The sequence below is a fragment of the Podarcis filfolensis genome, assembly GCF_964270895.1.
Source record: "Podarcis filfolensis genome assembly, chromosome: 3".
In the NCBI taxonomy this organism is placed as follows: domain Eukaryota; kingdom Metazoa; phylum Chordata; class Lepidosauria; order Squamata; family Lacertidae; genus Podarcis; species Podarcis filfolensis.
This window is the reverse complement of record NC_139606.1, coordinates 120,044,740-120,069,727: the sequence shown is the minus strand read 5'-3', so window position 1 is coordinate 120,069,727 and position 24,988 is coordinate 120,044,740. Positions and strand designations below refer to the sequence as shown.

General features: G+C 48.2%; 1 protein-coding gene across 1 annotated transcript in view; it reads right to left on the bottom strand.

Annotated features, from left to right (window-relative positions):
* The window catches only part of SCARA5 (scavenger receptor class A member 5), a 98,968-nt gene that overhangs the window by 63,436 nt on the left and 10,544 nt on the right, over positions 1–24,988 (bottom strand). Inside the window, exon 3 of the mRNA XM_083605334.1 lies at positions 9,569–9,697. Coding sequence (XP_083461460.1) covers positions 9,569–9,697 — 129 coding nt within the window. The remainder of the gene's footprint in view (positions 1–9,568; positions 9,698–24,988) is intronic.

The following is a 24,988-nucleotide window of genomic DNA, read 5'->3' as shown; positions in this document are numbered from 1 at the left end:
ATCATCGGAATTTGCATACCACTCTTCATCCAAAGATCTTAGGGTGGTAAAGGTAAAGGGGCCCCTGACCGTTAGGTCCAGTCGTGGCCGACTCTGGGGTTGCAGCGCTCATCTCGCTTTACTGGCCGAGGGAGCTGGCATACAGCTTCCGGGTCATGTGGCCAGCATGACTAAGCCGCTTCTGGCAAACCAGAGCAGCGCATGGAAACGCCGTTTACCTTCCCGCCGGAGTGGTACCTATTTATCTACTTGCACTTTGACGTGTTTTCGAACTGCTAGGTTGGCAGGAGCAGGGACCAAGCAACGGGAGCTCACCCCGTTGTGGGGATTCGAACCACCGACCTTCTGATCGGCAAGTCCTAGGCTCTGTGGTTTAACCCACAGCGCCACAGTCTAAAAATACAAAATGAACATTGCAAGGGGATTGGATGACCTTCGGGTACATTTCAACTCTACCATTCTATGATTCTATTTAGACACTGTGGGGAAAGTGGCAACTTTCTTTTTGCTCTCTCTCTCTCTCTTTCTCTCTCTCTTTCCCTGTGTGAGATCATTCCAGGAAGGGGGATCAAAGTGACTGGAGGGATTGAACCAAATGTGACAATGAGCCTGTAAAGGCTCTGAGTACCCCAGTTTAAAAGGATGTGGACAAGCTGGAAAGTGTGCAGAGGAGGGCAACCAAGGTGATCAAGGGTCTGGAAACTAAGCCTTATGAGGAATGGTTGAAGGAGTTGGGTATATTTAGCCTTGGAAAGAGGAGACTGAGAGGAGATGTGAGAGCCATCTTCAAATATCTCAAGGGCTATCGCGTGGAAGATGGAGCAAGCTTGTTTTCTCCTGCTCTGGAGGGTAGGACTCGAACCCATGGCTTCAAGATTCAAGAAAGGAGATTCCAACTAAATATCAGGAGGAACTTTCTAATAGTAAGAGCTGTTTGACAGTGGAACAGACTCCCTTGGGAGGTTGTGGGCTGTCCTTCCCTGGAGGATTCCAAGCAGAGGTTCTATGATTTGCTGGAAGTTAAGAGCCTTGCCAAAAAAGGTCCGTATAGTAAAAGCTATGGTTTTCCCAGTAGTGATGCATGGAAGTGAGAGCTGGACCATAAAGAAGGCTGATCGCTGAAGAATTGATGCTTTTGAATTATGGTGCTGGAGGAGACTCTTGAGAGTCCCATGGACTGCAAGAAGATCAAACGTATCCATTCTTAAGGAAATCAGCCCTGAGTGCTCACTGGAAGGACAGATCCTGAAGACTTTGGCCACCTCCTGAGAAGAGAAGACTCCCTGGAAAAGACCCTGATGTTGGGAAAGATGGAGGGCACAAGGAGAAGGGGACGACAGAGGATGAGATGGTTGGATGGTGTTCTTGAAGCTACCAGCATGAGTTTGATTAAACTGTGGGAGGCAGTGGAGGACAGAAGTGCCTGGCGTGCTCTGGTCTATGGGGTCACGAAGAGTCGGACACGACTAAACGACTAAACAACAACAACAACAAGAGCCTTTTAACCCTTTAAGAGCCTTAAAGCCCTAAACGGCCTCGGCCCAGTATGCCTGAAGGAGCATCTCCACCCCCATCATTCTGCCAGGACACTGAGGTCCAGCTACAAGGGCCTTCTGGCAGTTCTCTCCCTGCGAGAAGCGAAGTTACAGGGAACCAGACAGAGGGCCTTCTCGGTAGTGGCACCCGCCCTGTGGAACGCCCTCCCACCAGATGTCAAAGAGAAGAACAACTACTAGACTTTTAGAAGACATCTGAAGGCAGCCCTTTTTAGGGAAGTTTTTCATGACTGATGTTTCAATGTATTTTTAATGTTGTTGGAAGCTACCCAACAATCAGTGCCGTATTTACATATAAGCTAAACAAGCTATAGCTTAGGGCCCCACTCTCTTGGGGGCTCCCCCCCCAAAAAAAATAAAGGAAAAACAACAACTGGATGTACATTTCCAAAATGTAAGATAAAAAAAACAAATAAAATGGCTTTAGATACCTATTAGGTCAATCAGTTACCATATAGCATATATTCAACACACAAAAAACAGCGACAATTTGTTGTTGGCAAAGAGCAGCTGGACATATAAAGGGCCCCATTAGCTTCAGGAGCTGAGGGCCTCATCAAACCTAAATCCAGCCCTTGGCAAAATACAGGGCAGGGCAGGGCAGGGAAGTTGGCGGGTAATGCCCTGCCCCATCTATTTCTTAAGTGACTTCAAAGCAATCCATTACGATCTATTGCAGGCTAAGAGGATGCACACAGATGAATTTGTGAGTGTGTATGTCCTTTGCTACCCAGAGTTTAAATATATGACCTTTCACACAGCCTTTCAAACAAAGGCATTTGGAGAGAACCCTTAACTTGGCAGAGAGAGAGAGAGAAGACCTGAAATACAGGCCAAAACTGTATCGATACAGGACGTAGCATTTAAATTGAAATTTGGGACAATCCTACGAAGAACTCACGGAGCGTACATCTCTTTCTGGCTATCTGCCTGCAATCCAAATGCATCCACATTTCAACTGATTAAACTTGCATATTTCGGATTTCTCGCCGAGTTTTGTTTTCCTTCGGCGGAGAACCTCAGCAGCCCTGCTCAATATTTTCTCATGGTTCTGGGTCGCATGTGTAAGCTCCTCGGGGCAGGTGGCTCGTTCTTCTTCAGTCGACGGCCTGTTGCAACTCTCTCCTGGCTGCCTGTCAAGAGTGGCTTTGAGTCCAGCCGGCCTAAGCTATGCAGCCTGCGTTATCTTCGGAGGGTCAAACCACACGGTCCCAATAAATCGGTCTCTGAATCACTATGGGAGACATTTCATGTTTCCTGGGCTTTCGCCAGCTGCCCTTTCCTTCCCGGCCGGAGGGTTTTTTTAGCCTGGAGTGTCGTTGGATTAGGCAAGAGCTGTTAAATGTGCTCCACTGCCACAGCTGAGAGCCGCTCTCAAGCCCCTTGCAGGCAGAGGATATTAAAAAATCGCCTGGTTCCAAGTAGCATAAATCACCAAACTTCAGCTTCCTGTTTTGCAAGGTTACGGGTGAATCATGGGAATTTTGGCACAGAATCTGCCTTGGTGGCCCCGTATGATGACCTCTGTCAGGAGAGAGACAGGAGAATTGTGTCCTTCTTCATTCGCCTTGACCTCTCAGCCGCTTTCGATACCATTTATTGTCACATCCATCTGGAGCGACTGTCTGACTTGAGGGTGAGCTCCGCTGCTTTGTGGTGGTTCCAGTCCTACTTGGATGGTCGTTTCCAGAGGGTCATGCTTTGGGAATGCTCTTTGGCGTGATGGAGCCTTCAGTGTTGGGTTCCTCAGGGCTCAATCCCATGCCCTACATTGTTTAGAGTGCAACTTTCTCCCAATTGAAGTGCAGAGTGTTTGAGGACCGGGATATTCACGGGGAAACCACAATGCTTGTTTACAAAGCTATTGTACTTCCAACCTTACTGTATGATTGTGAAACATGGACCACTTATAATTGCCATCTCCAACTCCTTGAAAGATTCCATCAGTGGTGTCTCCAAAAAATTTTACACATCACTTGGGAAGACAGGTGAACTAATGTCAGTGTACTGGAAGAAGCAAAGATCACCAGTGTTGAAGCAATGATTCTTCAACATCAACTTTGTTGGACTGGTCATGTTGTTTGGATGCCTGATGATCGTCTTCCAAAGCAACTACTGTATTCCGAACTTAAAATTGGAAAGTGTATTGCTGGTGGTCAACAAAAAAGGTTTAAAGACTGTCTCAATGCAAATCTAAAAAAATGTAGTATAAACACCAGCAATTGGGAAACACTTGCCTGCGAGCGCTCCAATTGGAGAACAGCCTTTACCAAAGGTGTCGTGGGCTTTGAAGACACTCGAACTCAGGACGCAAGGGAGAAACATGCTAAGAGGAAGGCATGCTTGGCAAACCCTCACCGTGATCAACTCCCACCTGGAAACCTATGTCTCCACTGTGGAAGGACGTGTGGATCCAGAATTGGCCTCCATAGTCACTTATGGACTCACCGTAAAAACCGTGTTTATGGAAAGCAATCTTACTCGGCTACAAGGGATTGCCAAAGAAGAAGAAGAAGACATGAAACCGCTGGGTGGGGTCATCCAAGGTTACGAGTATGTTGTCAGCAGTATGCTGATGACACTCATCTCCATTTCTCTGCATCTGCAGGTGGGGCAGTGGCGGTGCTGGATCAGTGTCTTGCCTCGGTAATGGACTGGATGAGAGCCAACAAACTGAAACTCAGTCCAGATAAGACTGTGAGTGGGTGGTTCCCTAAACCGGAAGACTGGAAGGTTGCCTGATCTTTATGGAGTTAAGGTTCAATGTGTTACTGATAGCATATAAATGGGTCAGTGTGTCTGGCTGTTAACCAGAAGGTTCATGGTCCGAGTCCCACTAGGAGCAGCTGTGGGCACGATTCCTGCATTGAAGGGGGTTGGACTAGATGTCCCCTGAGGACCCTTCCAACTCTACAATTCTAAGAAAAGTTGTAAGTGTGGAGGAGCCCATACTGCTCCTGAACAAAGAGGACCTATATTTGCTCCTTGCATATGAAGGCTCCTAGATCCCTTCCCTCCTCACCGAGCCCTGTAGCTGGATCAGGCCCATGTGGTCCAGCATCCTGTTCTCACAGTGGCTAAATTCCTTGAACAGCATAGGAATGCAGGTAGACTGCCTCTGAATCTGGAGGCTCCATAGGAAGTTCGGAAGACCTCGCCCCCTGCAGATGGACCAGGCCAAAGGGGCCGGATCTCAGGCAGCATGCTGCTCTCATAGTGGCCGACCAGATGGGAGAAGCTGGCAAGCCAGACCTGAGAGCAACACCTCTGTCCTCACTTGTCCCAGGAACTGACATTCAGAGGCATCACTGTTTCCGTCGGTGGAATGAAAATGTAGCCATCACTGGTACAGCGAGCCCTCCTGTCATTCATCTCTGCAGGCAGTAAAAGATTTGGCACCTGCACAGCAACCCGAGCGTCAGAGTAAAGTTGATGGACTCAGAGGCGAGAGGCGTCGCTGCTAAGAGATCTCCGCTGTTAATGCTGCAGATTTAACTAGCCAGCCAAAATAAGGTCAGCCTAATTAGCCAGTGATTCATCGCCCTGTTCTTCCTCTAGGAATTGTGGAGCTTTATATTCCAGGCACATTTCAATTTCATCCTCCACCCAGGGAGAACTATTTCTACCGTGGGTGGGAAGGCAGATGTCAGCGTAGATGATCCCCAACCACCTTCTGCAAGGACAAGAGTCCAGGATCCGTCCATCCATCATAACAATTGCCATGTTTCCCCCCGCCCATTCAGAGAAAAATTAACAAACATTTGACATTAGGACAGCCCCTCCTTGGAAATGAAATGCCTTCTTTGTTCTGATCGGAATCAGATGTGGCAAAAGGGGCTTTGGAGTACAGCAAGGCCACACATGAAATCTTAGACTCATGGAATTGGACAGTTGGAAGGGACTCTAATGGAGGTTCTTAGAAGCTTCCAAGGATGAAGAGGCCACCACCTTCCGAGGAGTCCATTCCAAAGTCACACAAATCTGACCTTCAGAAAGTTCTTCTTGAAGTTTAGTCTGGAATCGCCTTCCTTGCAACTTGAATCCATTGGTTAGGGTCCTGCTCTCCAAAGCAGAATCAAACAAGCTTGCTCTACCTTCCATGGAACAACTTCAGATATTTGAAGATGACTATTGTACAGTTGTTGTTGTTGTTGTTTAGTCGTTTAGTCATGTCCAACTCTTCGTGACCCCATGGACCAGAGCACGCCAGGCACTCCTGTCTTCCACTGCCTCCCGCAGTTTGGCCAAACTCATGCTGGTAGCTTCAAGAACACTGTCCCACCATTTCGTCCTCTGTCATCCCCTTCTCCTTGTGCCCTCCATCTTTCCCAGCATCAGGGTCTTTCCCAGGGAGTCTTCTCTTCTCATGAGGTGGCCAAAGTCTTGGAGCCTCAGCTTCAGGATCTGTCCTTCCAGTGAGCACTCTGGGCTGATTTCCTTCAAAATGGAGAAGTTTGATCTTCTTGCAGTCCATGGGACTCTCAAGAGTCTCCTCCAGCACCAGAATTCAAAAGCATCAATTCTTCGGCGATCAGCCTTCTTGATGGTCCAGCTTTATTCTACAGTATCACCTTTCAAATGATAGGTTCTACAGGCAGGAATAACCACCTGTGCAAATATAAGACTAGCAGTGCATGCGAAAAGGATCTAGGGGTCTTGGTGGACCACAAACTGAGCACCAGTCCACAGTGTGATGCAGCAGCAAAAAAGGTGAATGCTATTGAACGCTGCATCAACAGAAGTCGAGTGTCCAGTTCAAGGGAAGTCATAGTCCCACTCTATTCTGCCTTGGTCAGACCACACCTGGAATACTGTGTCCAGCTCTGGGCACCACAATTTAAGGAGGGTGTTGACAAGTTGGAAGGTGTGCAGAGGAGGGAGACCTCAAGGGTCTGGAAACTAAGCCTGATGAGGAATGGTTGAAGGAGTTGGGTATGTTCAGCCTGGAAAAGAGGAGACTGAGAGGAGATTGGAGAGCCATCTTCAAATATCTCAAGGGCTATCACATGGAAGATGGAGCAAGCTTGTTTTCTCCTGCTCCGGAGGGGAGGACCCGAGCTTGACAAGTTACAAGAATGGAGATTGCAAGTAAACATCAGGAAGATCTTTCTGACAGTAAGAGCTTTTGGACAGTGGAACGGACTCCTTCAATGTTCTGGGCCCGGGGTTAACCCAAGTAACACGGTCCAGGTCCGGTCCCGAATCCAAGGGTTCCGTGAGGAGTCAGTCCAACAGGGCCAAGTCAGGACACGAGGCAGGAAACCAGGCAAGGTCACACACAGGATCACAGGCAGGTTCTGGCAAACAGCAACGTTGCTCCCGCAACCTAGGGCAGGGTCCGACAGTCCTGATCCCCCGGCGACTCACTCCCTGTCTTGCCTGAAGGCGAACACTCCTCCTGCGAGTACTCAGGTCTCTCCTCTCAGACCTGAGTCCCTGCAGCTCGGGAGACATCAGTGGGTTACTAGACCCAGAGGCCGCCTCAGCCTCCCCTGACCCAACCAGTAGTGGAGCAGCTGTAGGTGATGGCCCAGTTGGAGGCAACGAGGTAACCCCCGCATCTGGAGCCAGGGCAGGCTCAGGCCCCTGACTCGGCCCAGCTGCTGCTTGTTGCAGGGGAACCTGTGCAGACTGGGGCTGTTCAGAATCAGGCCCCAGACGAGGTTCAGATGCCGTCTGAGGTAGAGGATCCGGTGCAGACTGAGGCTCCTCTGGTTCCAATTCTGAGTCTGAGTCCCAGGCCATCACACTCAGGAGGTTTTGGACTTTCCTTCCTTGGAGGTTTCTAAGCACAGGTTGGATGGCCACTCGTCATGGATGCTTTTAGTTGAGATTCCTGCATTGCAGGGGGCTGGACTGGGTGACCTTTCGGATCCCTTCCAACTCTCCAGTTCTAGGATTCTATGACTTTCTTATGTTCTTCCTGCTCTTGCCACAGCTTGTGGTCAAACACCTTTGCTCTCACATTTTGCTCCCTGGCAAAAACAGATGAGCTCACTCGGGCTGGCAGCCTCACTTTTGGCTGTTTACTAGGGCCGCTTGTCATGGATGCTTTTAGTTGAGATTCCAGCATTGCAGGGGGCTGCGATGGATGACCTTTGGGGGATCCCTTCCAACTCTGCAATTCTGTGATGCTATGGTGTGTACTCTGGATATACAATCTGGGCTCCCCTTGGTGTCACACTTGCCAACGCGTTGACCTCTGCTGCTCCAACACAACGAGCCGAACCCAGACGCCCCCGACTGTCTCTCTCAGAAAGAGCCTTTGGAGAAAGACATCAGGAGAGAAACACAGCCTGGGTCTGTGTGGGTGGATAGTCCCAGCTTGGCTCCCCTACAGCCTTCAGTCTTTTGGACGTTCTGGTGCCATGATCTGTCGTCCCGGAGGAGAAGCAATCACTCAGCATAAGCCGAGCAGACATTCTGGGAACGTGCTCCGGTGGCCTCTGCCCAACCCACAAACCCAGAGACGGAGCCCAAAGTCTCTCTGGGATTCTTCGCGGCCACCCACTAAACCTCGTTCGGCTCATTATGCAGAGGATTGGGTTTGACACATCTGCCCCTGGCCAAGGATTACTCACCAAGTGTTTGCTGTATGCCTTCGTCTTCCCATGGCTACACCCAAAAGGCCAGGAGGTGGCATTTGTAAACCCACAAGAAGGTGGATCTTGGCCAGGGGGGAAACAGCAGAGCCAGAGATCCAGGAAGATCTAGCACAGGCTTTGTGCACACTTAGTGAAATATTCTCAGAGTCGAGAGTGGATTTCATGCTCTCTATTCAGCTCATAGTGGTGAGGAGGAATGGAAGTTCCCCCAGAATGTCTGCTTTATATACCTTATTTACACAATGGGCCTCATGTGATTGGCTAATTCCAAGATTCACCTCTAGGCCAATCAGGTTGCGGATTCACTTACACCTGGAGCTGGATTGGGTGGCTCCTGTGGACTGCTGCATTCTGGACCCTATTGTTCTAGGACCAATCAGACTGCTGCATTCTGAATCCTATTGTTCTAGGACCAATCAGACTGCTGCATTCTGAACCCGATTGTTCTAGGACTAATCTGATTAGTCTTTTGGATCCTATTCAACTCAGTACATAACACTTAGATTCACAAAATTGTAGAAATGGAAGGGACCCTAAGATTCATCTAGTCCATTTGATTGATAGACGAAGAGATACCACAGGGGGGAAAATGAATTTTTCTATATGCAGGTATAGCTGCTGGAATAGTGATTGCTGCTAGGTGGAAGTCACAAACTATACCCACAAAGGAGGAATGGATTTGTGAACTAAATGAATATTTAATTTTGGAAAAATTAACTGCTATAATAAGAAATCAGTCGAATCAAAAATGTAAAAAGGAGTGGAAATGTTTTGATGAATACATGGCAAAATATTGCTCCAAAAAAAGATACGCTAATATGCCTAGATTAAAATGAAGTACTGGATGGAAGAAAAATTAGCAAGGAAAGATAATGAGAATATATAGATGATTTGAGAAGGTTGTAGAATGCAAAGATTATTGTAAATTGTATAATGTGGAGGAAATCGAGTGGGGGCGGAGGGAAGTGGGAGGAAGGAGAAAAGGATAATATGATGGACTGAGGAAATAGAAATGTAAATTTATGGGGGGATGGGGAGGAAATGGTGTTGGCTTTGATACATCTGTATTGTAAAGTAATATGTGAAAACCAATAAAAAATAAAAGTGGGGGAAAAGACTCATCTAGTCCCACTTCCTGAAATGCAGGATTTCTGTCCACAGCCATCCCTGGCTGGACTCAAACCACCAACCCTCTGGTTGGTGCACAAGAGTCATGCAATAAATAAATAAATAAATAAATGTAGCTGCTGCCAGTCCATGCAGGCACTATTGGGTTAGATAGACCAGTGTTCAGACTCACAGTACAAAGCCGCTCCCTAAATTCCTACCAGCAACTTCTCGCTGTTTTTACCTGCAAAAAGGTGGTGGGGAGATGTGGGGTATTCCCCCCCCCCCAGTGGTCCTTACCTGCGAGGATGAAAACGCCCACGAGGATCAGGAAGACCAACAGGTAGAGCCCAACCACGGCATATTTGAGAGCAGCCAGGGACCCCAGGTGCCCGCAGGGTCCCGAGGGCCTCTTCCTGCTCCCTGGACCTGTAAGAGCAAGGAAAGGGCTGGTCAGGTGGAGGCGGGCTGCTTCGCCCCAGTGTCCTTTTATTTAAAATGCATCTCTGGGTTATTTCTGGGGCAGAGGAATTCGTTCTCCACCCCCCCCTCAAAATATAGTCCGGCCCCCCAGAAGGTCTGAGGGACAGTGGACAGGCCCCCTGCTGAAAAAGGTTGCTGACCCCTGCTTTAGGCCAGGGGTCTAAGGGGACGTGGGTGGTGCTGTGGGTTAAACCACAGAGCCTAGGGCTTGCTGATCAAAAGGTCAGTGGTTCGATTCCCCGCGACGGGGTGAGCTCCCGTTGCTCAGTCCCTGCTCCCGCCAACCTAGCAGTTCAAAAGCACATCAAAGTGCAAGTAGATAAATAGGTACCGCTCCAGCGGAAAGGTAAACGGCGTTTCCGTGCGCTGCTCTGGTTCGCCAGAAGCAGCTTAGTCATTCTGGCCACATGACCTGGAAACTGTACGCCGGCTCCCTCGGCCAATAAAGCGAGATGAGCTCTGCAACCCCAGAGTCAGCCACGACTGGACCTAATGGTCAGGGGCCCCTTTACCTTTACCTTTAGGCAAACTAAGGCCCGGGGCCGGATCCGGCCCAATCGCCTTCTAAATCCGGCCCGCGGATGGTCCAGGAATCAGCGTGTTTTTACATGAGTAGAATGTGTCCTTTTATTTAAAATGCACCTCTGGGTTATTTGTGGGGCCTGCCTGGTGTTTTTACAGGAGCAGAATGTATGCTTTTATTTAAAATGCACCTCTGGGTTATTTGTGGGGCATAGGAATTCATTCCCCCCCCCAAATATAGTCTGGCCCCCCACAAGGTCTGATGGACAGTGGACCGGCCCCCTGCTAAAAAGTTTGCTGACCCCTGCAAGTTTAGGCAGAAACATAGATTCGGGAAGGGTCTACAACATTCATCTATTGCAACCCCCGAAAAGTAAACGTAACCCAAGTTTGAGTTCTTCACCCAGGGAGAGCCAGGACACAAGATGACTCTGGAAGTTGGTAGTTCGACTCACCTTTCCCCAACTTGGCAGTCTGAAGTTTTTTTGCACTGCATGGCTATAGGGTGTTGGGGCTGAGGTGGGGGGGGGCTGGCTGTACTTGCTGGGGGTGATGGGGAGAAATGTCTATATTAGTGGTTCCCAACCTTTTTTTTGACCATGCCCCACCTAAGTATCTTTAAAATCGGGAAGCCCCTCCACCCCGTGACATATAATTCTTATTATTCAAAAAGTGAACTTCTATTCACGTGGAGGAAGCCACAAGGCCATTAACTTGGTCTAATTCAGGGGTCAGCAAACTTTTTCAGCAGGGAGCCGGTCCACTGTTTCTCAGACCTTGTGGGGGGCCGGACTATATTTGGGGGGAAAAATTAAAATGAACGAATTCCTATGCCCCACAAATAACCCAGAGATGCATTTTAAATAAAAGGACACATTCTACTCATGTAAAAACACGCTGATTCCCAGACCGTCTGCGGGCCAGATTTAGATGGTGTTTGGGCTGGATCCGGCCCCCGGGCCTTAGTTTGCCTACCCATGGTCTAACTCATATTCAAATTGCCCCCCTTAAAAATCAAACTGCCCACCTGTGAGGCGTGTGAGGAACCACGGGTCTAGACCCTCAGGCTGAGGCAGAAAGATGAAGGAATTTGCTCACGAGGAAGAGCGTTCAACAAGAACTCTTGCAAAACAAACACACACACACACACCCCAAGAGTAAAATAATAAAATCTGGCCGGAGGAATTTCTCACAATTTAATTTGCCAAAAGGAAGAATCTCATGCTGAGCTCCTGAGCCAAGACTTGCCTTAGAATGCGACTCTGGGGCAACATCAACTTTAAAAATAGCCAGGGAATAAAATAAAGAAAGGAGAGATGAGTTTGGAATGGCTTGCAAGGACATCCAAGCCCCCAAAGACAAGGTTCGCAAATAATAATTTTCAGACATTTGCAGCCCGGAGGTATGTTGCAAGCAATTTTCTGCAATGTAGTAACTTTGCAGATTCATCCTGGAGAGGGATTTGCCAGCTTGGTGTAGTGGCTAGAGGGCTGGGATTAGGATCTGGGAGACACGGGTTCAAATCCTCACTCAGCCATGAAGCTCTCTGAGTGGCCTGCGGGTCAAGTTTCCATCTGTCGATCTTGGAGGAAAAGCAGGATGCTGGACCCTCTTTTCTTGAAGGTTTTTAGACAGACAGAAGGTTTTTAGAAGGTTTTTAGACAGATGGCCACCTGACAGGGATCCTTTAGCTGCGGCTCCTGCAGTGCAGGGGTTGGACTAGAGGACCTTTGGGGCCCCCTCCAGCTCTACATTCTATGAGATGCACTGAGAATACAGCTCTAGCGAAGGCTGGCCCACTGAGGCTTTGCAGGGCACTGCCCCACCTGCCTTGGTGTTAGCAACCACACCGTTGAGAGTTGGAGTTCACTCTTTACAAGCAAAACCACAGTCTTCATAGGAGTGTCAGGCCTAATGTGCACAGAAACTCATTGCTGGTAGGTCTTGCCCCCAGAGACTGAAGGTCCCACAGCTGCCCAAGTCCCCTCTTCTCTAGGCTTCTCCCCACGCAATCAGACTATTCCTTTTTTTAAAAAAATATTTAAATTTTATTAACATATAAAGCACATATGTATTGTTGTTTGTTGTTTAGTTGTTTAGTTGTGTCCGACTCTTCATGACCCCCTGGACCAGAGCACGCCAGGCACTCCTGTCTTCCACTGCCTCCCGCAGTTTGGTCAAACTCATGCTGGTAGCTTTGAGAACACTGTCCCACCATCTCGTCCTCTGTCGTCCCCTTCTCCTTGTGCCCTCCATCTTTCCCAACATCAGGGTCTTTTCCAGGGAGTCTTCTCTTTTCGTGAGGTAGCCAAAGTATTGGAGCCTGAGCTTCAGGATCTGTCCTTCCAGTGAGCACTCAGGGCTGATTTCCTTCAGAATGGAGAGGCTGGATCTTCTTGCAGTCCATGGGACTCTCAAGAGTCTCCTCCAGCACCATAATTCAAAAGCATCCATTCTTCGGCAATCAGCCTTCTTTATGGTCCAGCTCTCACTTCCATTTCCCCCTCTCTTCTTCTTCTGCACCCCCTAAATCTGTTCTGGGACAGATTTGGTGGGTGAGGTGTGAATGGGAGGAAGAGGCGGAGATGTCCCCTTGTGCAAGCAGAAGTCATTCTGCTCATGCAGCTATTTCGTTAAGTACTGCCCTGTACAACTTCTGCACCTGAGTAAATTTGGCTGGCAAATTCTAGGGTTCGGGAGGGGGCTGGGACTCCCCAAGCCAAATCTGCCCAGCCCTGTGGTTGCACAACTTCTCAGCTTCGTTTAGTAGCAACCAAACTGCCATTCCCCAGGAGCAAAGCTTAATTTCCAGCACTTGTCATCGGCGAACATAATTTAGTTCCTAATATCCCCTAAACTATGAGGTCATTATTTTATTTTTTTGAGAGTTTTAATATCTACAGAGTCAGAATATGAGCTACTTGCTGCAGAAGGGGTTTGCAGGTCGCAGCTGGGCTCCTCATTGGGGATAAGCAGGTTGAAGCCTAATAGAAAAGGCGCTGCTCTCATTCTGGTTGCTGGGACATCATATCAATGGAGGAAAGAGCTGAACAGGGGTGGGCAAGGGGACCCCCCTCCCATGGATTTTGCTCTATGGCTCAGCACAGAGGTGGCTGCAGAACAGCAGTAGACCCAGGTGGTGTTTTGACAAACAGGCAGCAGTAACTAAGTCGGGAGAAGAACCTGAGTCCAGAGGTTGCCAAATGAGGTGAAAATTTGCCCTCTGGGAGAATCTCCCAGCTCTTGCCAGGAAGCCAGAACAGCAGCTGGAGAGGTGGGTTTGGAAATGAGCAGAGAAACAGCCCCCTCCTCGGCGCTGCCTGCAGGGTAGCAAGTCGGTCGCTGGTAGGTTTTGCAAAAGGGCTTTCCAGTGTTTCAGAGAATTGCGGCTGGCCGGGCAGTTTTGCAGAAAGCCCCTGCAAAATGACCCCCAACCGATTGTTTAAAGGTAAAGGTAAAGGGACCCCTGACCATTAGGTCCAGTTGCAGACGACTCTGGGGTTGCGGCGCTCATCTCACCTCCACAGCCACTTAGGGACTCATAATTAAGACCGCGTTTATGGAAGACAATCTTACTAGGCTACAAGGGATCGCCAAAGAAGAAGATGTCCTTGGTGACACCCAAGGTCCTGAGCAACTTGGGACCACATTACCTGAAAGACTGCCTGCCCCTGCACACACCTGTGAGATCATTTAGGTCACCTGCTCATGATTATACTGCACCCTACAGAAGATCACAGGGCAGTGGACCCCAAAATGGACATTTCCGGCCATTGCCCCATAGACTCTAGAAGGTTCTTTCCTCTGTCATACACAAAGCATCACCCATCCGTGACTTCAAATGTCTCGTAAAGACATCTCATTTAGCCCAGACTTTCCCTGACCCTTAAAACCATTTTTATTTGTTTGAATTCCCCAAATTCCTGTTTTTATTTCCCTGCCTTACTGGTTTTATGTTGTGTTTTTATTTTCATGACGCTGTTTATTTATTTTTTATGGCTTAAAAAAATACTAAGCAGTTTACAAACGCTTTTAAATACACAAACCAACCCCAAGGCTTCAACGGCTGTTGCATTTGGCAACGATCCATTCTGCTTCGGAAACGACTCGCTCTGTGTTCATTTATCGCCAACATCTTTCCTCCATGGTGTTGGGATGTGCTAGTTAGAAGGGTGGGCTCTTTCTTATTACAAAGGGTAGGTTTGTGCAAAGGTAGCCAAATGGTGGGAACCAATCAAATGGAAACGACCCAAAATAAAGAAGCAAAATGTTCGCCGTGATGCTAATGGAACCAGGACTGTAGATGCTTGATTGGGATGGCTGGTCCAGTCCAGCAGCTGTACATGCTGGGCCCAGGGGTAACCCAAGTAATGTGGTCCAGGTCCGGTCTCGAATCCAAGGGTTCCATGAGGAGTCAGTCCAACAGGGTCAAGGCAGGACACAAGGCAGAAAACCAGGCAAGGACAGGTACAGGATCACAGGCAGGTTCTGGCAAACAGCAACGTTGCTCCCGCAACCTGGGGCGGGGTCCAGCAGCCTTTTATCTCTGACAGGGTAACGGCTGGTCCTGATCCCCCGGGGCCTAACTCCCTGTTTCGCCCGAAGGCGAGCACTCCTCCTGCGAGTACTCAGGTCTCTCCTTCTCTCAGACCTCAGTCTCTGCAGCTCGGGAGACGTCGGTGGGTTACTAGACCCAGGGGCCGCCTCAGCCTCCCCTGACCCAACCGGTAGTGGAGCAGCTGTAAGCGATGGCCCAGCTGGAGGCAACGAGGTCATCCCCGCATCTGGAGCCAGGGCAGGCTCAGGCCCCTGACTTGGCTCAGCTGGTGTTTGTTGCAGGGGAACCTGTGCAGTCTGGGACTCTTCAGGATCAGGCCCCAGGCTTGGTTCAGATGCCGCCTGAGGCAAAGGATCTGGTGCAGACTGAGACTCCTCTGGTTCCGAATCCGAGCCCAAGTCCCAGGCCATCACATAGGATAACTTGGGTGGCTCAGTTGGTTAGAGTGTGGTGCAGATAATGTCAAGGTTGCAGGTTCCTTTATGGGACAGCTGCATATTCCTGCTTTGCAGGGGGTGGACTAGATGACACTCAGGGTCCCTTGCAACTCTACGTTTCTATGATTCTATGCGGGACTCTATCTGAATGACACCAAAATAATAATAATAATAATAAAAATTTATATCCCGCCCTCCCCAGCCGAAGCCGGGCTCAGAGTGGCTAACAACAATAAAAATAACACAGCATTCTAAAATCAATTCATTCTAAAATCAATTCAGAATCAAATTAATGGCAACCATTGGGCTAGAGTTCTATGAGGATTACCGAAGGAGGGAGTCAGACTGTGCCTTGGCCAAAGACCTGGTGGAACAGCTCCGTCTTGCACACCCTGCGGAAAGATGTCAAGTCCTGCTGGGCCCTTGTCTCTTGTGACAGAGCGTTCCACCAGATCGGGGCCACAGCCGAAAAAGCCCTGGCTCTGGTTGAGGCCAGCCTAACCTCCCTGTGGCCCGGGATCTCCAAGATGTTTTTGTTTGAAGGTCCTCCGTGGGACATACCAGGAGAGGCGGTCCCGTAGGTACGAGGGACCTAGGCCATATAGGGCTTTAAAGGTTAAAACCAGCACCTTAAAACTGATCCTGTACTCCACCAGGAGCCAGTGCAGCTGGTATAGCACTGGGTGAATGTGATCCCAGGTGAGGACCCCGTAAGGAGTCTCGCCGCGGCATTCTGCACCCGCTGGAGTTTCTGGGTCAGTCTCAAGGGCAGCCCCACGTAGAGGGAGTAGAAAAATAACCTCCTTCCTAATGAACATGCTGTTCCCTTTTGAATGGAGATAGCTGGCAATGGTAATGGCTGAAATAATGGAATCATTCCAGATTTCAAAAGGACCCTAAGGGTCATCTAGTCTCCTGCAATGCAGGAATCTCATTTCAAGACTATCCAACAGAGGCAATCCAAGGTAAGAAGGTCTGTGGGAGACTGTTCTACTGTTAAACAGCTATTGCCGCCTGGAAGTTCATCCTAATGTTTGGTCAGAGTCTCCTTCCTTGTAACGTGAAGTCATTGAAAGATCTACATTGGCTCCCAGTACGTTTCTGAGCACAATTCAAAGTGTTGGTGCTGACCTTTAAAGCCCTAAACGGCCTCGGTCCAGTATATCTGAAGAAGCGTCTCCACCTCCATCGTTCAGCCCGGACACTGAGGTCCAGGACCGAGGGCCTTCTGGCGGTTGCCTCCCTGCGAGAAGCCAAGTTACAGGGAACCAGGCAGAGGGCCTTCTTGGTGGTGGCACCCGCCCTGTAGAATGCCCTCCCATCACATGTCAAGGAAATAAACAACTACCTGACTTTTAGAAGACATCTGAAGGCAGCTCTGTTTAGGGAAGCTTTTAATGTATGAAGCATTACGGTACAGTGGTACCTCGCGTTAAGAACTTAATTCGTTCTGGAGGTCCGTTCTTAACCTGAAACTGTTCTTAACCTGAAGCACCACTTTAGCTAATGGGGCTCCTGCTGCCGCCGTGCCACCAGGGCTCGATTTCTCTTCTCATCCTGAAGCAAAGTTCTTAACCCGAGGTACTATTTCTGGGTAAGCGGAGTCTGTAACCTGAAGCGTCTGTAACCTGAAGCATATGTAACCCGAGGTACCACTGTATTTTAATATTTTGTTGGGAGCCGCCCAGAGTGGCTGGGGAAGCCCAGCCAGATGGGCAGGGTATAAATAATAAATTATTATTATTATTATTATTGGTTCAAGTCTACCCTCTGGAGCAACAGAGAACAAGCTTGCTCCACCTTCCATGTGCTCCCATCAATGCCAGTGAGCCAAAGACAATCAGCGCACAACATCCAGTCTTTCCCTGTCCTATTCCAAATGACTGTGTCTTCCACAGGTTTTTGGGTTTTTTTCTGAGTTGTGGTGCAAAACATCTGCTGAGCACCAGGTTGGAGAAGACTCTCCCTTTCCGTGCCTCCGCCTTCCTGTCAGAAACCCATTTGGAATGGCTTTCTAAATCACTCTGCTGTTTATTTGGACTGGCGTCCGGCTCAAGCGTGTTCCATAAATCCTCAGTGCACTTTCTGCGTCATTGCGCCCGCTCTCCTCTCCACTGAGTGACCTCTCAGCTATTAGACGATTGTTCAACAAGCACAATTAGAAGAAAGAACGACTTGCGAAACTTGAGGCGCTAGGTCCAAATTATTCTTGTAAGCAGAGATGGAGAGATTAGATATGATTGGGAAGGTTTTCCGGATAGACATTAATTTGCCTTTCGATCTTATCAGGGCAAGATTTGACATCAGGAAAAGTGAGGCACCTGTCTCAGACCCAGATTCCACGGAGATCTTACAAGAACGTAAGAGCCTGCTAGATCAGGCCAGTGACCCATCTTGTCCAGCATGCTGTCCTCACAGTGCCCAACCAGAAAGAATCATAGAATTGTAGAGATGGAAGGTGCCCAAAGGTCATCTAGAGGCCATCCAACCTCTGCTTGAGAACCTCCAAGGAAGGAGAGTCCAAAATCTCTGTTTTGCTGTCAAACAGCTCTTACTGTCAGAAAGTCAGAATCTCCTTCCTTGTGAATTGAAGCCATTGGTTCGAGTCCTACCCACCAGAACAGGAGAAAACCAGCTTGCTCCATCCCTTGTATGACAGCCCTTGAGATCTTTGAAGATGGCTCTTGTATCTCCTCCCAGTTGTGATAGCCTGGGACTCGGGCTCGGACTCAGAACCGGAGGAGTCTTGGTCCACACCGGATCCTCTGCCTCAGGCATCATCTGAACCAAGTCTGGGGCCTGATCCTGAAGAGCCCCAGTCTGCACAGGTTCCCCTGCAACAAGCACCAGCTGGGCCGAGTCAGGGGCCTGATCCTGCCCTGGCTCCAGATGCGAGGATGACCTCATTGCCTCCAGCTGGGCCATCACTTACAGCTGCTCCACTACCGGTTGGGTCAGGGGAGGCTGAGGCGGCCTCTGGGTCTAGTCACCCACCGACGTCTCCTGAGCTGCAGAGACGGAGGTCTGAGAGAAGGAGAGACCTGAGTACTCGCAGGAGGAGTGCCCACCTTCGGGCGAGACAGGAAGTGAGTCGCTGGGGGATCAGGACCGGCCATTACCCCGACAGAGATAAAAGGCTGCCAGACCCTGCCCCAGGTTGCGGGAGCAACATTGCAGCTTGCTGGAACCTGCCTGTGATCCTGTGCCTGACCTTGCCTGGTTTCCTGCCTTGGCCCTGTTGGACTGACTCCTCGTGGAACCCTTGGATTCGGGACCGGACCTGGACCGCGTTACTCAGGTTAACCCCGAGCCCAGCACACCAGTCTCCTCTTCTCCAGGCTAAATGCAACCAGTTCTTTCAACCGTTCCTCTTGAGGCTTGGTTTCCAGACCCTTGATCTGCTTGGTTGCCCTCCTCTGCATGCAATCAGATGCCTCTGGGAAACCCGCAAGCAGGATTTGATCACGGGAGCCCTCTCCGCTCCTGCTGTTTCCAGCAACTATAATTCAGAAGCATAGTTGCTTCCAAATGTGGGGAAATAGCATAGCTCTCATTGCTAGCAGCCATCGATAGCCCTCTCCTCCTTGAATTTGCCTAATTGTCATCGAAAGCCATCTAAGTTGTTGGCCATCATTGCCTCCGGTGGGAGAGAGTTCCACAGTTTAACTTATGCTGTGGGTGAAGAAATGCTTTTGAATTATGGTGCTGGAGGAGACTCTTGAGAGTCCCATGGACTGCAAGAAGATCCAACCTCTCCATTCCTAAGGAAATCAGCCCTGAGTGCTCACTGGAAGGACAGATCCTGGAGCTGAGACTCAAAGACTTTGGCCACCTCGTGAGAAGAGAAGACTCCCTGGAAAAGACCCTGATGTTGGGAAAGATGGAGGGCACAAGGAGAAGGGGATGACAGAGGACGAGATGGTTGGATAGTGTCTTCGAAGCTACAAACATGAGTCTGAACAAACTACGGGAGGCAGTGGAAGACAGGAGTGCCTGGCATGCTCTGGTCCAGGGGGTCACGAAGAGTCGGACGTGACTTAACGACTAAACAACAACAACAGTGTGTGAAGAAGTCCTTTCCTCAGGCATTCCCCTCTGTCTTGGGACAGATATCTTAGCACCAGTCAGGTGGCCTGCCCTGAACTCACTGCAAAATTGGCTGTCCTTGGGTATGGTGTTGGAAATTAAGATTTAAAGAGCAGTCCGCTCCACTCTTGAACATGGAACGGGCCAGTGGGGGGGAATTCCATCTCGCCCTTTGCCTCAGGCAGCAAAACATCTAGGGCAGACGTGAGATCTTATCTTGTATACCAGATTTTATTCCTCTCCCCGCCCCCAAGAGACTCCATACCCCGTCCTTATACCCAGAACACGAGAATGACAATAACAATGCATTTTTAAAAGGAAGAACTGTTTGTGCTCAGAAAGGAACAGTCAGAAGATAACCTCCCGGAACGAATATTTGCAGCATACAAAGGAACTCTGTTATGTACTGAGTTGAATAAGATCCAAACTGCAGCAGTCTGATTGGTCCTAGAACAATAGGATCCAAAAGGCAGCAGTCTGATTGGTCCTAGAACAATACAGCAGTATGATTGGTTGGCAGGAACCACCCAATCATGCTCCAGATAGAAGTGAATCCACAACCTGATTGGCTTACAGTAGAATTCCGGAATTAGCCAATCATGTGCAGCCCACTGTGTAAATAATGTATATAAAGCAGATACTTTGAGGGGACTTTCATTCATTCCTCCTCACCACTATGAGCTGAATAAAGAGCATGAAATCACTTTGCGACTCTGAGTATATTTCAAACTCTGAGCTCACCAGCTTCATCCTGGATATTTAGACTTTATTTACATCTGGTGTTCATGCCAGCTTGCAAAGGATGGAAGACACATTAATCTCTTGGCATATATGTGTAGTGGGAGAGGTCAGAAACATTATTACAGTCTGCGACTCTTAGTCCTTACTGTGCGTATCAGTCTGAGTAAATCAAGGAACTTAATTAGGAGGCAGACCATTGTTGTTACACCAGAGCTCAGGGAAGTTTCCATGAGAGGCGTACTAGTCTGTTTAGTCCAGTTTCAACTCTCTTTTTGCTGGATTTTGCCTGGCTCTGCAAAGTCTTCCAGGAGGTCAAAGACTTCCCCCATCTCTGTTCATTTATGGCTCCTCTAGATAAACCTTCCCTGACCTTCCAGGGCTCTTGGACTACAACTCTCATCGGCGCCAGACAGCTCCCTGCTAACATTCCTCCGATGAAAACAGGAGAAATCAGGAAGTGCCTTCCTCTTTTGATCTCCTGAACGTTGTCTGCACATTGACATTGGTCACCCTGAGCCAACGACAACCTCTCTGCCTTGCCTAGTTTGCAGGGTTGTTGTGAAGAAAAAAGGTGCGAGGGAAGGGGTTGTGTACAACGCCTTCCATGGATGAATGGGATGAAATAAAAATTTAGTAGTAAGCTGCCTTGAATCCCTGTCAAGAACAAAATAGGTGGAATCATCATCATCATCATTATGGTGTCCTGCAGTTTCCAGTGCTAGAAGTTCACAAGTTCTAGTGACACATTTCTCCATTCCCTTTCTCCAGGCTGTGTGTGATTTTACATTCTTCCACCAGGTCTCCTCCTATTCTCTCTCTTTTTAAAGTTACAGTGGTACCTCTGGATGCGAACGGGATCCGTTCCGGAGCCCCATTCGCATCCAGAAGCAAATGCAACCCGCATCTGAACATGCGCGGGTCGTGATTTGCCGCTTCCGCGCATGCACGTGACGTTATTTTGAGCGTCTGCGCATGCGCGAGCGGCGAAACCCGGAAGTAACGCGTCCCGTTACTTGCGGGTTGCCGGGGAGCGCAACCCGAAAGCGCTCAACCTGAAGCACATTTAACCCGAGGTATGACTTTATTTTTCATTTTCAGATTTTACAGTTGAATCACAAATCTAAATTGATGCATCCAATTAAGACATCCAGTCATCGACTCCCCTCCTCCACTTTCTGTGGTTACAGTGGTACCTTGGGTTACATATGCTTCAGGTTACATACGCTTCAGGTTACAGAGGCTTCAGGTTACAGATGCTTCAGGTTACAGACTCTGCTAACCCAGAAATATTACCTCGGGTTAAGAACTTTGCTTCAGGATGAGAACAGAAATCGTGTTCCGGCGGTGCAGCAGCAGTGGGAAGCCCCATTAGCTAAAGTGATGCTTCAGATTAAGAACAGTTTCAGGTTAAGAACGGACCTCTGGAACAAATTAAGTACTTAACCCGAGGTACCACTGTACTTATATATAAAATAATTGTCTAGTAGCACCTTAGAGACTAACTAAGTTTGTTCTTGGTATAAGCTTTCGTGGGCGTGCACACTTCTTCAGATACACCGAAACAGAAGTCACCAGATCCTTAAATATAATGGGAGGGTGGAGTTTTTCTCAGGAGGGTAGTAGGAGATGGGTGATTGACTCAATGCGGTTACTTATGTTATAACTTTCCACATTGCATATCCAGTTCATATCTATTTACTGTTCATCCTTTATGTTCTAATTAGGTTATTCTCACTGCACGTTTTTATATTAGTGATTTAAGTTGTTTACAATAAACCTTCGGATAATCCATAAATTCTCCCCATTCTATATGAAAACATCCCTCTCCTTGATTTCTTAATCTTCCGGTAAGGTTCGCCATTTCTGCATACTCCATTAGTTTTAGTTGCCAATCTTCCTTCGTTGGAAAGTCTCCTCCTCCTCTCAAACCTCTGTCCTCCCCCTTAGGAAAATCTGCCGGTCTCCACTTTTACAGCACACAAATGTTTCCTACTTCTAAAGGGTTAAGAATTGAGAAAGGCACCCGGGTTCACATAACCACATTATGAAGGGTTGTGGCTGCGCTCTGGAGCAATAAAACATTGAGGTCACCCTTTGGTTGGCAAAGTCAACGTTGAGTCCCCAAAGAAAACACAGTGCTGTAAAAAAAAATATGGCTTTTGTATTTATATTTTTGGAGAGGTGGCTAAGCTGTGAGATTACTGCTCACTGCCTCTCCCCAGCGCTGGTCCAATATGCATTTAATTACTGGCCTGTTCTTACCATCAATTTACAGCGCTCGGTCTCTCTTGCCAGCCAAACAGATGGAAGAGGAGGTTTCATAATAAGGACAGTTACATTATTTTTTTCTGACATTAACACTTATATCAGGCCCTTGGCGAGCGCTAGGGGGCTTGGCGTGGACCCCAGAAACAGCCGCTCCCTTTCTGAGGCCGGCTGCAGCTGTGCAGAGGAACTTATCCACTTCTGTACAGAAAGTGGGGGACCGCGGCAAGATTTCAACCTGCAAATGTGGCCATGTTCAAATATCTGGGGGCTGCTCCGTGGAAGATGGAGCAAACTTGGTTTCTGGTGCTCTGGAGGGGAGGCTCCAATCCAGTGGATTCAAAGGACAAGGAAAGAGATCAAAGTTAACCTCAGGAAAAATGAGAAAATGAAAGATTCTAAAACGGACAGATGCATCTGGGCTCTGGGATCCTGAACTGTCACAGCAAACAAGGGGGATGTTTTCAGCGAGTTGTTCAGCACAACTGGCGTTATGTACTGAGTTGAACAGGATCCAAAATGCAGCACTCTGATTGGTCCTAGAACAATAGGATCCAGAATGCAGCAGTCTGATTGGTCCTAGAACAATAGGATCCAGAATGCAGCAGTCTGATTGGTCCTAGAACAATAGGATTCAGAATGCAGCAGTCTGATTGGTCCACAGGAGCCACCCAATCGAGCTCCGGGCGGAAGTGAATCCGCAACCTGATTGGCCTACAGGAGAATCCTGGAATTAGCCAATCACGTGGGGCCCATTGTGTAAATAATGTATATAAAGCAGACATTCTAGGGGAACTTCCATTCCTCCTCACCACTATGAGCTGAATAAAGAGCATGAAATCCACTCTCGACTGAGTATATTTCAACCCCCAAACCCCTTCTACAACTGCTTCAGATCACACAGATCAGTGTGAACGTGAAGTTTTTGTTTTTGTGCCTTTCTTTTGTCCTGAAGTACACACACACACACACACACACACACACACACACACACCGTCACTTAACTTCCAATCAATCTCATAAGGATGAGCTGCACAGCTCAGTTTGCAAGCTGGAATGGGCATCTGTTCTGGGACAAGAGACCCCCACTTGATACCTATCCCCAGGATGGGCAGGCTCCGTCCTATGCCAAGGAAGATATTGGGGGGGCATTTCCATGCCAGGAGAACCAGTCCTGAAACAGGTTGGCAGATGAATGGGGGAGACAGAAGGGAGCACTTCTTCATGACTGAACTATGGAACTCATTGCCACAGGAGGCAAAATCATGTGCCAAGTTTGGGAGCACATTGGACTCGGATATATCTGTCCACACCTATATAGTCAGTGGGGGAAATCAGTCTATTTCCGGCTGATAAGACTGTTCTGTTCCAACATTTAAAGCGTGAGCATCTGTGATTAACAAAACTGAGGCTTTATCTTTCTTTATTGATGGCTTTATTTATATATTTCAGCTTCTGCCTTCGCAAGGTGGTGGACCCTCTCCCATTGGAGGTTTTTAAGCAGAGGTTGGATGGCCATCTGTCAGAGATTCTCTGCATTGCAGGGGGTTGGAATAGATGACCTCTGGGGGTCCCTCAGCTCTACAGTTCTGTGATTCTATGATCAGCTGATCCAATACAAATGATTTTTTAAAATCAGAGCAACTGAGGAAGGCAGAAGTTGAAACGTTTTGCACCTAAATGAATAAAGACTCTTGCTTTGATAATCACACTAACGTAGATGTTATTTTAGTGGTTAACCGAATCCTAAAAGGGAGCCAGGGCAAGCTGGTGTGAGGTGCTGCGTGAGGCTTTTATAAATCCTCACAACACACACAAAGTTGCATTTCAACAGACGTTTAAATGTAAAAGTAGAGATACGTTTTGTGAGCCTAGAGGTGTGTCAGAAAATTTGGAGAAGAGGGTGACCTGATGGACAATCGAATTCTGAGTCACACTTTTCATAGAATCATAGAGTTGGATGGGAACCCCAGAGACATCTAGTTCAACCCCCTGAAATGCAGGAATCTCAAAGAATCCCTGACAGATGCCCATCCAACATCTGCTTAAAAACATCCAAGGAAGGAATGTGCACCACTTTCCTTGGATCAAGCCAGTTTGTATTGGGAATTGTAAAAACTGAATTACTTAGCCATCCCTGTTCCTTTTTTATTATTTAAATTTTATTAACATATAAAACACATACATATACATTTACACAATACAGTGGTACCTCAGGTTACATACGCTTCAGGTTACATACACTTCAGGTTACAGACTCCGCTAACCCAGAAATAGTACTTCAGGTTAAGAACTTTGCTTCAGGATGAGAACAGAAATCGTGCTCTGGCGGCGCAGCGGCAGCGGGAGGCCCCATTAGCTAAAGCGGTGCTTCAGGTTAAGAACAGTTTCAGGTTAAGAACGGACCTCCAGAACGAATTAAGTACTTAACCCGAGGTACCACTGTACACAACACACTACTTTATTTTCATAACATAAAACATACCTACCTTAGTCTATATAATACCTACCTATACTGTACATACCAACACACCTACCATCACACGGACACCCACCAAGAGACTTGACTCCCAGCCATTCTTGTTACGCTACTTTATTTTTCCAACTAGCTTAAACACATTTCATTGT